The 12,221-nt window shown below is 41.2% G+C and overlaps 1 protein-coding gene across 1 annotated transcript in view; it reads left to right on the top strand.

Moving 5' to 3' along the window:
* The window catches only part of LOC117120836 (MAM and LDL-receptor class A domain-containing protein 1-like), a 100,266-nt gene that overhangs the window by 80,414 nt on the left and 7,631 nt on the right, over positions 1–12,221 (top strand). The window contains exons 18-19 of the mRNA XM_033265923.1: positions 9,549–9,636; positions 9,738–9,890. Of these exons, the coding sequence (XP_033121814.1) occupies positions 9,549–9,636; positions 9,738–9,890 (241 nt within the window). The remainder of the gene's footprint in view (positions 1–9,548; positions 9,637–9,737; positions 9,891–12,221) is intronic.

The raw sequence follows: 12,221 nt of genomic DNA, 5'->3' as shown, positions 1-12,221 counted from the left end.
AGATGTGTATAAGAGACATATATAGGTGTGGCTCCTGATGGGTCGGATTTCGTTACATTGCCCCCTTCTCAATTCAACTATGCCCCTGGCATCATTCCTTAAAGGATTAGAAACATTAAAAAACAGCTAATTAATCCAGGAAATATTCCTCGGCTACCTCTTCCACTTGACTGACGTTCCCATCGCGATACTGTGTTATCTTCCGGTTCATTACAACCCGGTCGGCCACCCGGCGCTCGAAAACACATTCCTCTGTTGCGAGGATTTCTCTGGCCTCATGTGATAGGAACGACGGCTTCCCCTTCGACACCCGCCGAACCTTCTTTGGGACTTCCTCGTCTTTCGCCACCTCGTCCAATAGGGACTGGAACCCTGGCGACAGTTCGATTTCCGGCAATGCGGCGCATAGGTCTATCTCCTCTTTGTTTTTCTTGTCCATCAGACCGGTCCTATCAGGTCGCTCCCGAAGTCCTCCTGAGTGGGCATATCATTGATTCCGGACTTCATGCTGGTCCAGTGCAACTTGTTCCCGGAATCGGCCACCACAATAGGAACATACGAATCCCATTGGATGCTTGGCTTCTCGGTGTACTCGTAGGGCAGTGCCGGTCGGGAATTCCGCTTTGCACTCTTTACATTCCCTCATGGTTCCAATCTAGGAAAAAGAAGACAACATTTACTAACACTGGTGCAATAACTGCTCTCACCTCGTACTAATATCAGAGAAATCGTGCGGGACGTTTTCGATGTCGCCGTCTAAGATACCGTGGCGGCTTATCAGCCTCCGGTTCTAAGGAGTCGGACTGGCTCAGTGCGTCGGATACTTCAGGTACATTTTTCCGGGCGAACCGGTGCGGGTGTCGACTCTTGTTCAATAGCTGGTTCTGGACCTGGAGTCATAACCTCTGGTATATCCCAAGCCTCTGGAACATCCCCTTTATCACTTTTAAGTATGTCAAAGTGAACCACACGGTATTTCCCTTTAGGGCTTAATCGGATCCGATAGGTTACCTCGGACAGCTTCTTGCAGACCAAATAAGGACCACGCCATCGACTCTCAATATTAGGGGAGACCCCTCTTCTTGTTTTATCGTACATGAGTACAGAACTCCCCTCGTTCAGGCAAGGTCCACCCGACAGCCGGTCATACAACCGCTTCTGCCGTCGAGTAGCTAGTTGAAGTCGGTTTCTGGTAGTAGTTGCAAGATCCCCGTCCAACTCAACGGCTTCTGCCGGTTCAATAACTAAGTCCACGGGTACTACAGCTTCTCTACCAAACATCATAAAGGGGGTTTCCCCCGTGGACTCCTGTAGGTCCTGTAGGCAAACGTTGCGTATGGCAAAACCTCGTCCCATCCACTCTGGTCGGAATGCGGCTGTATCATGATGGCTACCATATCCACTAATGTTCGGTTGAATCGTTCAATTAGGCCGTCTGACTTCGGGTCATAAGGTGTCGTTCTTGTTTTATGGGTACCAAACAATTTACACACCTCAATAATAACAGCCGACTCAAAATTCCCACCCTGATCGGAGTGTAGCTGTTTAGGTACCCCGTACCGAAGCACGAATTCCTACACAAACTTCTTAGCCACCGTCTCAGCACATTGATCAGGAATCGGGTAAGCCTCCATCCACTTGGTTAGATATTCGCCTACTACCAGAATGTACTTGTTACCTCTGGTGGACTGGGTCAGGGGCCCCAGAATGTCCATCGCCACTCGTTCCATTGGCTCATGTACTGGCCACTGCTGGAGGGGAGCCCTCCTACGCTCTGGTGGGGTTTTCCGCTTAGCACATGGTCCACACTTTCTGATATGTGCCCGTACGTCAAGGTGCATCCGGGGCCAATAAAACCTTTGTTTTAATTTCCCTAACGTCTTTGTTACCTCCAAGTGTCCACTGGTAACGCCCCCGTGTATTTCGTTCATCACCTGAGATTGGAGGTAACTGGGAAGCACAACTTTCCACGTACTGGTACTTCCGTCATCACTTTCACGTCTTCGGCACAAAGTTCCATCTCGTATTTCCAACAGGTCCCATAGTAACCAATATGCCCGGTTCGCTGGAGGCACATCCGCCCAATCAGGCCTAGCCGTATTATTCTATTTCGCACGGTACACACATGCCAAGGAGTCATCCTGCATTTGTTGGGATCTTAGGTCTTCCTTTTGGTATTTCCGGTTCTAGTCGTGATAACCGGATATGATTTTCCACTGGTTCTTCTGGTACAGGTTCTTCTGATTCCTGTCCACACTGTTTCGACGGGATAATCCATCAGCATTTCCGTGTTGGGCCCCCGGCCTGTGAACTACCGTAAACTCGTACGAGCTTATAACCTCGAACCACCATGCTAGTTGCCCTTCAGGGTTCTTAAAGATTATCAGCCATCTTAAAGATGAATGATCGGTCCGGATCGTGATTTTTCGTCCATACAGGTACTGTCGAAAATACTTCAAGAAATGCACCAACGCCAATAGCTCTTTTCTGGTAACACAATATTTTTTCCTCTGCTCTATTTAGCGTTCGACTCACGTACGCCACAACTCGTTCCCGTCCATCCTGGACCTGCGATAAGACACCTCCTAGTGCGTAGTTACTAGCATCCGTATCAAGAATGAACTCTATGTCTGGATTTGGGTAGGCCAGGATAGGTGAAGTCTGTAACATCTGCCTAAGGGTGTCAAATGCACGTTGCTGTTGCTCACCGTCCGTGATTTCTCAGTTAGTTGAAATAGTGGCTTGGCCAGAGCTGAAAAGTCTTTGATAAACTTTCGATAATACGCAGCTAAGCCAAGGAAACTGCGCACATCGTGAGCATTTCTTGGTGTCGGCCAATCTCGTACTGCCGCCACTTTGGCAGGGTCAGTCTTATTCCACCTCTAGATACAACGTGACCAAGGTACAGAACCTCCGCCTGAAAGAGGCTACACTTTTTAGACTTTCATTTAGTCCTGCATCTCGGAATCGCTGAAAAACTCTTCCCAATCGGGTTATCTCGTCCTCTACGGAGTCGGCATACACTATCACATCATCTAAATAAATCAATAACTTCCACTGCATACCGTTCAATACCCGTTCCATAAGTCGTTCGAAAGTGGACAGCGCGTTACACAGCCCAAAAAGCATCACCGTCCAAGTATAATGGCCACCTCGTACCACGAATGCCGCCTTCTGTTTAGCACCCTTAGTTAACTCGACTTGCCAATACCCGGAGGTCAAGTCTAGGGTAGAGAACCACCTTGCCCCTGATAATACATCAAGAGAGTCATCGATTCTTGGCAATGGGTATGCGTCCTTGACGGTTAGGTTGTTAAGTCGCCTATAGTCGACACACAATCGTTTCGTCCCATCTTTCTTTGACACCAACACAACGTTCGCAGCCCAAGGACTTTCTGTTGGTTCGATCACACCTCGTTCTAACAAGTCTCGTAGCTGGTTCTGTATCTCCTCCTGGTTCGCCATGGGTTGTCGACGCGGGGGTTTTCGTACAGGAGTGGCGCTCCTGGTTTTTATGTCGTGTTTTACCAGTCCAGTTCGTCCAAGATCGGCGTCGCAGCCAGCAAATACGTCCTAATAGTCACTTAATAACTTCCGAATTTGACCATGGTAACTATGTTTAACTCACTCGTACTTCGACCTCAGCGCTTCCCTTGGTTCCGATGGGTCGCCTGGTGTTGTTCTGAGGACAACTTCGATAGGCGTGGGCGCAGGTCCGCTGGTATCTGATAGTACAGAGCAGTAGGTAGCAAGGTGTCTGTTTCTCCGGTATCCAATAACAAGTTCGTGTCTGTTCCTGTCACAGTTGCTTTCACGTACAACCCTGACCCAGGGACGTAGCCAGGATTTTGAAAGGGTGGGGGGGGGGAGCCGTTATGCGAATTACGTATGACCCCGGCGGGGTCAAGGGGGCGGATCCTCCTGTGAAGTAGCGCACTCTGAACGTTCTTAGGACTGTTTGAGAGGATAAAGTGAAAATTGCAATAGACGCGTTATAAATAAGCGCAAAAATAATGATATAATAAATCAACAGTGGCAGATCCAGGAATTCGAAAGACAGGTGAACCAGGGTGGGATTTTCACAGACCGAGGAACCATCCACCTCAGCCCCACCATGGTTGAGGCTGAGGTAAGAAAATTTATGATTAGGGCATCTCTAGATGGCCGGAAATTACACTCTAGCACTTCAATTTCAATATACTCTCACACTTCAATTTGAATATATTTTTCTTTTTTTTTCCTTAAAAAAATGAAGGGGGGGGGGGCTTGAATCCACCTCTGCTCAAAACATTCTTTATCCAGAATAGTCATAATCACGAAAAATGTACATGAAAAACCAGATCACATCCTAAAAACAAACAGCAGTCACTAAGACATACATCAGGAGCCGACTCGATTGAGTTTAATGTCATACCCAGAGAAGGGCACAGATCTGTTTTGAAGGGTGGAGGGGGAGGGCATTTTGTGAGTCGACACCTACCTCAGCGCCACAATGGTTGGAGCTGAGGTGAACGAATTTGAGGAAATAGTACCTCTAGATGGCCAGAAATGACACTTTTAGTAAAATTCATCATCATCACATCACCATTAGTCAAAATGAAGCGCCAAAACAATTCTCATGATCTTTTATCAGCGATTTTTGACAACCATAGAGATCTTATTAATGTATGTGTGTATCCCATAGAAAACAAAGCTTAAAAACATTGTCTTTGAGTATGTACTTTACATAGGCCTACTTCAAAAACGTGATTTCACAACCACCTCAGCCCCACCATGGCTGGGCCTGAGGTGAAAAAATTTGAGGAAATAGTACCTCTCGAGATGGCTGGAAATGACACTTTTACATCATCATCACATTACCATTATAGTCAAAATGAAACGTCAACAAATTTCTCATGATCTTTTATCAGGGATCTACTTAATATCCAGGACAACTTAGGCCTAATTATAGCTTACTAAGCTTTAACTATATATACTATATTATTATCAACAAATCACAACTTTTTTCGCATTTAGCACATTTTTCTTCACTTTTTATTGTTATTAATATTAATATCAATTATTACTATCGTCATCATCATCATTGTTATTATTATTATTACTATTAGTAGTAGTATTATTAAACAAACATTTAAAGAAACTTGCAAAAGGATAAAAACGAAATTGAACCACAGTATCGCATTTCTATCTTAAAAGACCTGGCCTGAGATTTATGGATTTAAGATTTTGTTAAATCACGCTTAGGCCTATGTGTTGTATTAGGCCGATGTATAACGTGTACTGGTGCATATTTACATGTTTAGAAGTATTCATTTTGAGTGATCCCAGGAAAGAATTTGTATTGGCTCAAGAATAAGCTTTACAATTTTAACACTGTGTACAAAGGGTGGGGAAGCCGCGGCTCCCACGGCTCCCCCCTGGATACGTCCCTGCCCTGACCTTGGGTCAAACATCGGTGAATATGATCTCTTACTCTCTGACTTTTTTTCTTGCAATCGTTCTTTTTTTAACAGGTTCACTGCACCCCCACTGGCCTGCCACTTCCTTTGGCTCACCCGTTACTGTTTGGATGGGCCTCCGTCGCTTCCCAACCTTCCACCGGCCCCTGTGGTTGGTTGTCTGGCGTTTCCCGACGGCCGTTCAGATCGGCATTCCCGAGCAGAATGTCCTATTTCTCCACAACGGTAACACTCCGTCCTTGCGTACTGGTTCCACTGGTTATCCCGCTTCCCTTGTCTGGTACTAAGGTTCTCTCGTTCGTTGGAATAGGACGATCTCGTCTACTGCTATTAGTAATAAATTCGGATAACTGGTTCAAGGCTCGTTCCATCTTATTTAACGGCTCGCTATCCCCTTCCTCTAGAGTCGCTCGCACGTGCTTTCGGCTTTGGATAGGCACACGCTGCTTTTCCAGCTGCTGGAATGTCTCTATATTCAACGCCACTAACATTGCATCATCCATCTAAAAATCCCCTCTCGTACTTCTGGATCTGTTACTGCCTCCATAAAATGGCCTTTTGCCAATCGCTCCCTCTCTTCCGCCTGCATGGTAGGATATGCCCTTTTCGCCAATTCTCGTACCACTAAGTCTTGGCCTAACTGTTGCAGGTTCTCCCCGTCCTTCTGCCTGCGGGTCCTTAAAAGCTAAAAAGGTGGCTGCTTTTTCATCCGACCACCCGTTCGCTAATTTGCAGGATTCGAAGTGTGTCCAGTATTCACGCCAGGGAACTTTCCCCTCGTACCGGTCGGGATTAATCACTGGCCGCTTCATAGCGTCTCCAAATACCCGTTCGAATGCCTCCCGTCCATAAACGGCATTCTCTCGTTCCAGGGGTGGAGGTTGCTCTAATACTGTTACCGGTACATCTGGTATCTGGTATGCAGGTCGGATCACTGGTCGGGTAATCGTACTCGTAATCGAAATTTCCATTCATTGGAACATAACTGTTAACGCACGTAGGTATCGGGTTTACTCGTACCGTACTGTGCAATGATCCATAGTCGGATTCCATACTTACCCCTGAAACACTTCGGCCTAGTCTCGATAGACTACTGGCCTGGCCCATACCATGTACAACTCGTACTGTATCCCCACCCGGTCCATTAACTAACGAAATATCCCGGCTTTCTCGTACACTTAAACCCTCGTTCAACTCCACGGTGTGGTAGCCTGCCTCAGGCCTATCTCGTACATTCAAATTCTCGCCAAGGCTAGGGATTGATCTCCCAGCATCTGGTGCACTCCGTACGGCTCTATAGCCTACATTGGACCCGTCCGCTAAATCCAGACTCTGGAATAAGTTATTAGGCCCTTTTTCACCGCGCCGGTAGCATAACTCCGGTACCCTATCCTTCTTCCGTTCCATTGAATCTTGGCCTAGCTTCATGCCTGACAAGCCTACTCGTCCAGATTGGTAACCCGACTCCGGTTCTACAGGCAACGAACGTATCATTGGGTCTGTCATCTTTGGTCTAGGCCTAACTCTATCTGGTTCTACGGGTACTTGTGTACAGGTATCTATCAAAGACATAGCTACTGGCTGTTTTTCACATTCTGTCATTATGACACTTTTATTATCTAGTATGGAAGAAGCATCATCGCTAAAATCAATCAGGTCCCCAAACATAGTGTATACGTGTAAAAAATAACAGAGTTAGCCTATAGTTATAAATAAATCCCACCACTGCCGCCAGTGTAACGTTCACTCCACCTAAAGACTAGGCCTAGGTTCGGCGTCGGTGTTATTCCGACGACTGATTTAGATGATTTCAATAAAACACTATACGATCTACTATTGTTCAATGATCTTCATTTATTTCCTTACACACTTCCAAGAGTACTGACAATTTCGAATAGCCTACCTAAACTGTGTACACCCGTGGCCGGATGTTTCAATGATAGAGATTTTAAATAATAGGTCCGGTACTGTTGGTGTTCCCAGCTTGACTCCCCAATTTACACATCTAGATGTGTATAAGAGACAGTAATGATAATAATGATGATAATGATGATGGTGATGATGATGATGATGATGATGATAATAATAATAATAAAGATTTATAAAGCGCACATCTCCACCAAAGGTGGTCAAGGCGCATGGGGGGGGGGGGTGGTGGTGTGAAATCCAGGGGAGAATCCAGGTATAGAATTCAGGAAAAGAGAATCCAGGGAGACGGGGACATTTTTTTTTCTCCATATGGCAGAAATTATAGATGGCGTTATTTTGGGTTCGTTAGATGCACTGATCATCCTGATCAACATGAATAGGATGCATGCCTGACCCCCCCCTGGATATGAAATTTTATTTATTTTTTTATTAAGAAGTGAACTAATAGGTTGCTAATGACCTTTATAACACCATAGTTGACAGTTAAATAGGGCTGTCTATTTGTTCAAAATAAAAGGCTTTTGTTTAAAGCCATTTCATCATTTTCCAAAAATAATACGGTGAATTTTGAAGTTAAATCTCTTGTTAATAATAATAATAATAATAATAATAATAATAATAATAATAAAATTAATAATAAAAATAATAATAATAATAATAATAATAATAATAGTAATAATAATAATAATAATAATAATGATAATAATAATAATAATAATAATAATAATAATAATAATAATAATAATAAAAATAATAATGATAATAATAATAATGATAATAATGATGATAATGATGATGGTGATGATGATGATGATGATGATGATAATAATAATAATAAAGATTTATAAAGCGCACATCTCCACCAAAGGTGCTCAAGGCGCATAGGCAATTAAACCAACAAGATCCAAATAATTCCCAGAAGAATTTTCAGCAAAATCCAAATACCAATTATCCCATCGAGGCAATGTTGCTCCCCATATAAGTATACGCAGATACCCAAAGGCAGTATGTTGAGCATCAGCACCTTCCACCCCAGGATAAGTCCGGGGCTCCACTACCGTGGACTGCAACAGGAGCTGCATTGCGTCGACAGAGAAAAGTGGTATCATGTGTATTAGTTTAATATCTTAAAATTAAGGGAAAAAATATACTATCCCTAATAAGACAAAGAAACTAACATATTTAGCATTATTTCAAAGATTTTTTACATTACAATAGCTATTAGTTTGATACCTAAAGCCTATCTTCACAACAATGAATGGCTCCCTCCCACGACCCTCACAATTATGTTTATAGTCAATTAAGGTAATTGTTTCTGGGGCGTCTAACGCATTTTGTTTTAATAATTGCTTTGTTTGAAATAACCTATTTCAACATAAATGTGTGACAAAGCCGTAGTCCTATGTTGGCAAGCGATTTTTTAATTGTTTATTATTAATGATTTTTAAAGCAATGATAATCTATTCAAAAACCGAAAGATCCACTGATTAATCTCAGATAAGAAAGTATAATACATACCGTACTCCAAGTATTGAAATACACGCCATCGTGTTGGGATTCAATATTTCGACATTAATTATGTCATCATCAGAAAACGTATCATTCAAGTGATGATGACATAATTAATGTCGAAATATTGAATCCCAACACGATGGCGTGTATTTCAATACTTGGAGTATGTATTATACTTTCTTATAATCTATTCAAGTCCTCAAAAGCCCTGTGTTATTCAATGCCATTATAAAAAAATGTATGCCTATATTATGCCTTTAGTAAAATATTAACGCACAAAAAGAATAATAGGGCGAGAAAGTTTATCGCGAGTGTATACAAAAATATATATTTTGCGATGTAAACAGATATTAAAAGAAAAAGAAGAAATATAAGTAGGTTTAATCCACTAAAGAGAAAAAATGAATACTAGGGCGAATGGCGCAGTTGGCCTGGCGTAGTCGTATGATCAGTATGTCCCTGTTCAATTCCACAACACTGTACAGTAGGCCTACTTGAGAATTTTGTGCTTTCAAATTAAGTCGCGGTCCAATTGTCTACCTTATACACACAGTGACGTGAATGACTGATATATTCATATTTATATTTATTTTTAACCTGATAACAAAGTAGCTTATCAATCTTAGCTGTTCTTTATTTAACTTTCAGATTATATTTGAATCAGTAAAAGGGAAAACGTATCATTCAAGTGACTTTATTGATGAAATTGATTATGAAAGGTCGCCATGTCCTAATGGTAAGATTTTATATTCATACTAATCATTGTTACGGGGCTCTGAAATACCACGGTGATTCTTAAATTTCAACCTAGTATTTATCTTATTTTTTTTTTTTGAGATATTGTATGTGACTTTGAAGACGGCTTTGGGGCTTGCCAGATCTCTAATGAGGATCGTACCCTAAGCAAGTTTCAATGGAAACTTTCACGGGGTTTCACAGCAACAGAAGGGACCGGACCAACAGCAGACCACACGTATGGTAATGGCACAGGTATGTTTATCTGCCATCTATTAATTTTTATTCACCTTTTTTTAGGTATAATGTAATGACAAAAACTATGATGTTGAAAGTTTATTCACAAACATACCGCTTAAACGAATCAATTGATACCGCAGAAAAATAAATTATGGATAATAACTCACAGTAAACAGAACCATAAGAAACTGTTTTTATTCGCCACTTTACAAACGCATTTTTTGTTCAAAGGCTCGTTTTATGACTACGCGATGGAGTGAGTATGGGGGTCAGCGCTTGCTACAGTGCTTGCAAATCTTTTCATGGGGCACCATGAACAGATATTGCTCAACCAATTCAATGAATAAAGTGCTGTTTTATACCAACGTTATGTTGATGATACATTTTGTTTATTTAATTCAGAACATGATGCATACTTATTTTTCAGTTTCTCAGTTCACGTCTCACAAATATACAAATTCACCAAGGAGAAGGAAGTGGAGAATAAACTTCGCTTCCTTGACGTGCTTATTTCAAAATCTGAAAGTAATAGCTCTGCACATACATCTATAATTAGAAAAAAAATAACACACATTTTCTGGACTACTCACTTCACAGTTTTTGTTCTAATTCTTTTAGAGATAGCCCTTGTCTGCACTTTAGTTGATAGAACATACAAAATCAACAGTAGCTGCCCTGGATCATATAGACATTTGAAAATTATTTTAAATACTTAGTTTTTGTATTTCTACTAAACGAAATAAATCAAAGAATTTTGTGATGATTTAGAACAAGTTAATTTTTACATCATTTACAAATCAGTGCTTGTGACATTTTAAGAAAAAATAAGTATCCATCTAGTTTAATTGACAAAATTATTTCGAATATCTAGTTTCTGTACTTTTCACTAAACGGAATAAATCAAATATTTCCCCTGATGCCAACATTTGCTATTAAATATATGGACCTTTTAGCAAGATCGTTAATTCTAAATCTAATTTGCTTCGTTGCCCAACTTTGTAGTAATTTAGAACAAGTTAATTTTTACATCATTTACAATTCAGTGTTTGTGTTCATTTAAGGATCCTCTTTCCGTTGATGTTCGTTCGGGCACTTTATACAGATTTACTTGCAGAAGCTGTAAAGCTTCCTATATCGGCGAAACTGGTCACCTTTTCAAAACACGCATAAACGAACATTTAAAAATTGACAAAAATTCACATGTTTTTAAGCACTTAAATACTTCCCATAACTGTAATGATGATTGCAACTAGGGCTCTTTCAAAATGATAATGTTCTGCTAATATAGTTTATTAACGTAAAATAGAAAATGCACTGCATATACAATGGGAGCAGCTCTCCCTCAACAGACAATGACAAATCGTTAATTTAACTCTTTCCTTTTGACTCACTGGATCATCTTTATTCATACATTTCTTCTCCTGTGTGGTTCAATTCCTTCAACTTGAATGCGCGGCATTCCATTTCTTCTAATGTATTTCTTTATCTTTAATCACACATTTCCCTACGCTTCAGATCGCTTACCGTACTCGCGCGAATAAGCGCCCGGGCGCTTAAAACATTCTTTTTTTGCACTTTCTCAGGGGCGCTTATTCAAACGGGGCGCTTATTCGAACGGGGCGCTTATGAAAACAGTGGAAATTGAGGGGGCGCTTATGGAAATAGATTAAAATCGAGGGGTTCTTATGGGAAATTATTACATTTAAGAGGCACTTTTTTGAATGAAAAAATATTATTTAAGGACATTACGAATGGTGCTTAGGCGGAAAATATAGCCTAATCATCCAGAGAACATGGCTCATGACAAGAATGCGTGAATATCATAATAGCAAAATAACAGATGCAATTAGTGGTGGTGAATAGTGGTTAGCTTGTTGGCCATCGGTCGATTGAGATTAGCAGGATGGTAGGATTATTGTATGTTTTTTATTGAAAACTTAGATGAGAATGTACTAAAGGTCGGGAAAAAGAAATGAGGAGTAGGACTAGGCATAGACATATGTAAAAAGAAAGAGTAAAGTTGGAAATATACTGTTTGACCTATATTTGAATATATTGACCTAAGAAGAATGTGTTTCCACTCTGCAGCTAAAAAGAAAATCTTATGAAATTATTGAGGGGAGTGGACGCTTATTCAAACTAGGCGCTTAAGGAAATTTTTAAGTTAGGAGGGGCAGCTATTCGAGAGGGGCGTTTATTCAGACGGGGCGCTTATTCGCGCGAGTACGGTATTTATAATTTTCAACGCATTCGTTCACTTTTTTTAAATACTAGAATGTGCGTGTCAGCATATTGTTAGACTAAAGAAGGCAGCAGCACTGCTAAAATATGTGATTTCATTTACAC

Source organism: Anneissia japonica, unplaced genomic scaffold (assembly GCF_011630105.1).
Source record: "Anneissia japonica isolate Jap-2015-1 unplaced genomic scaffold, ASM1163010v1 scaffold287965_len1858130_cov191, whole genome shotgun sequence".
In the NCBI taxonomy this organism is placed as follows: Eukaryota; Metazoa; Echinodermata; class Crinoidea; order Comatulida; family Comatulidae; genus Anneissia; species Anneissia japonica.
Note: the sequence above shows the minus strand (reverse complement) of the source record. Positions and strands in the feature narration are given on the sequence as shown.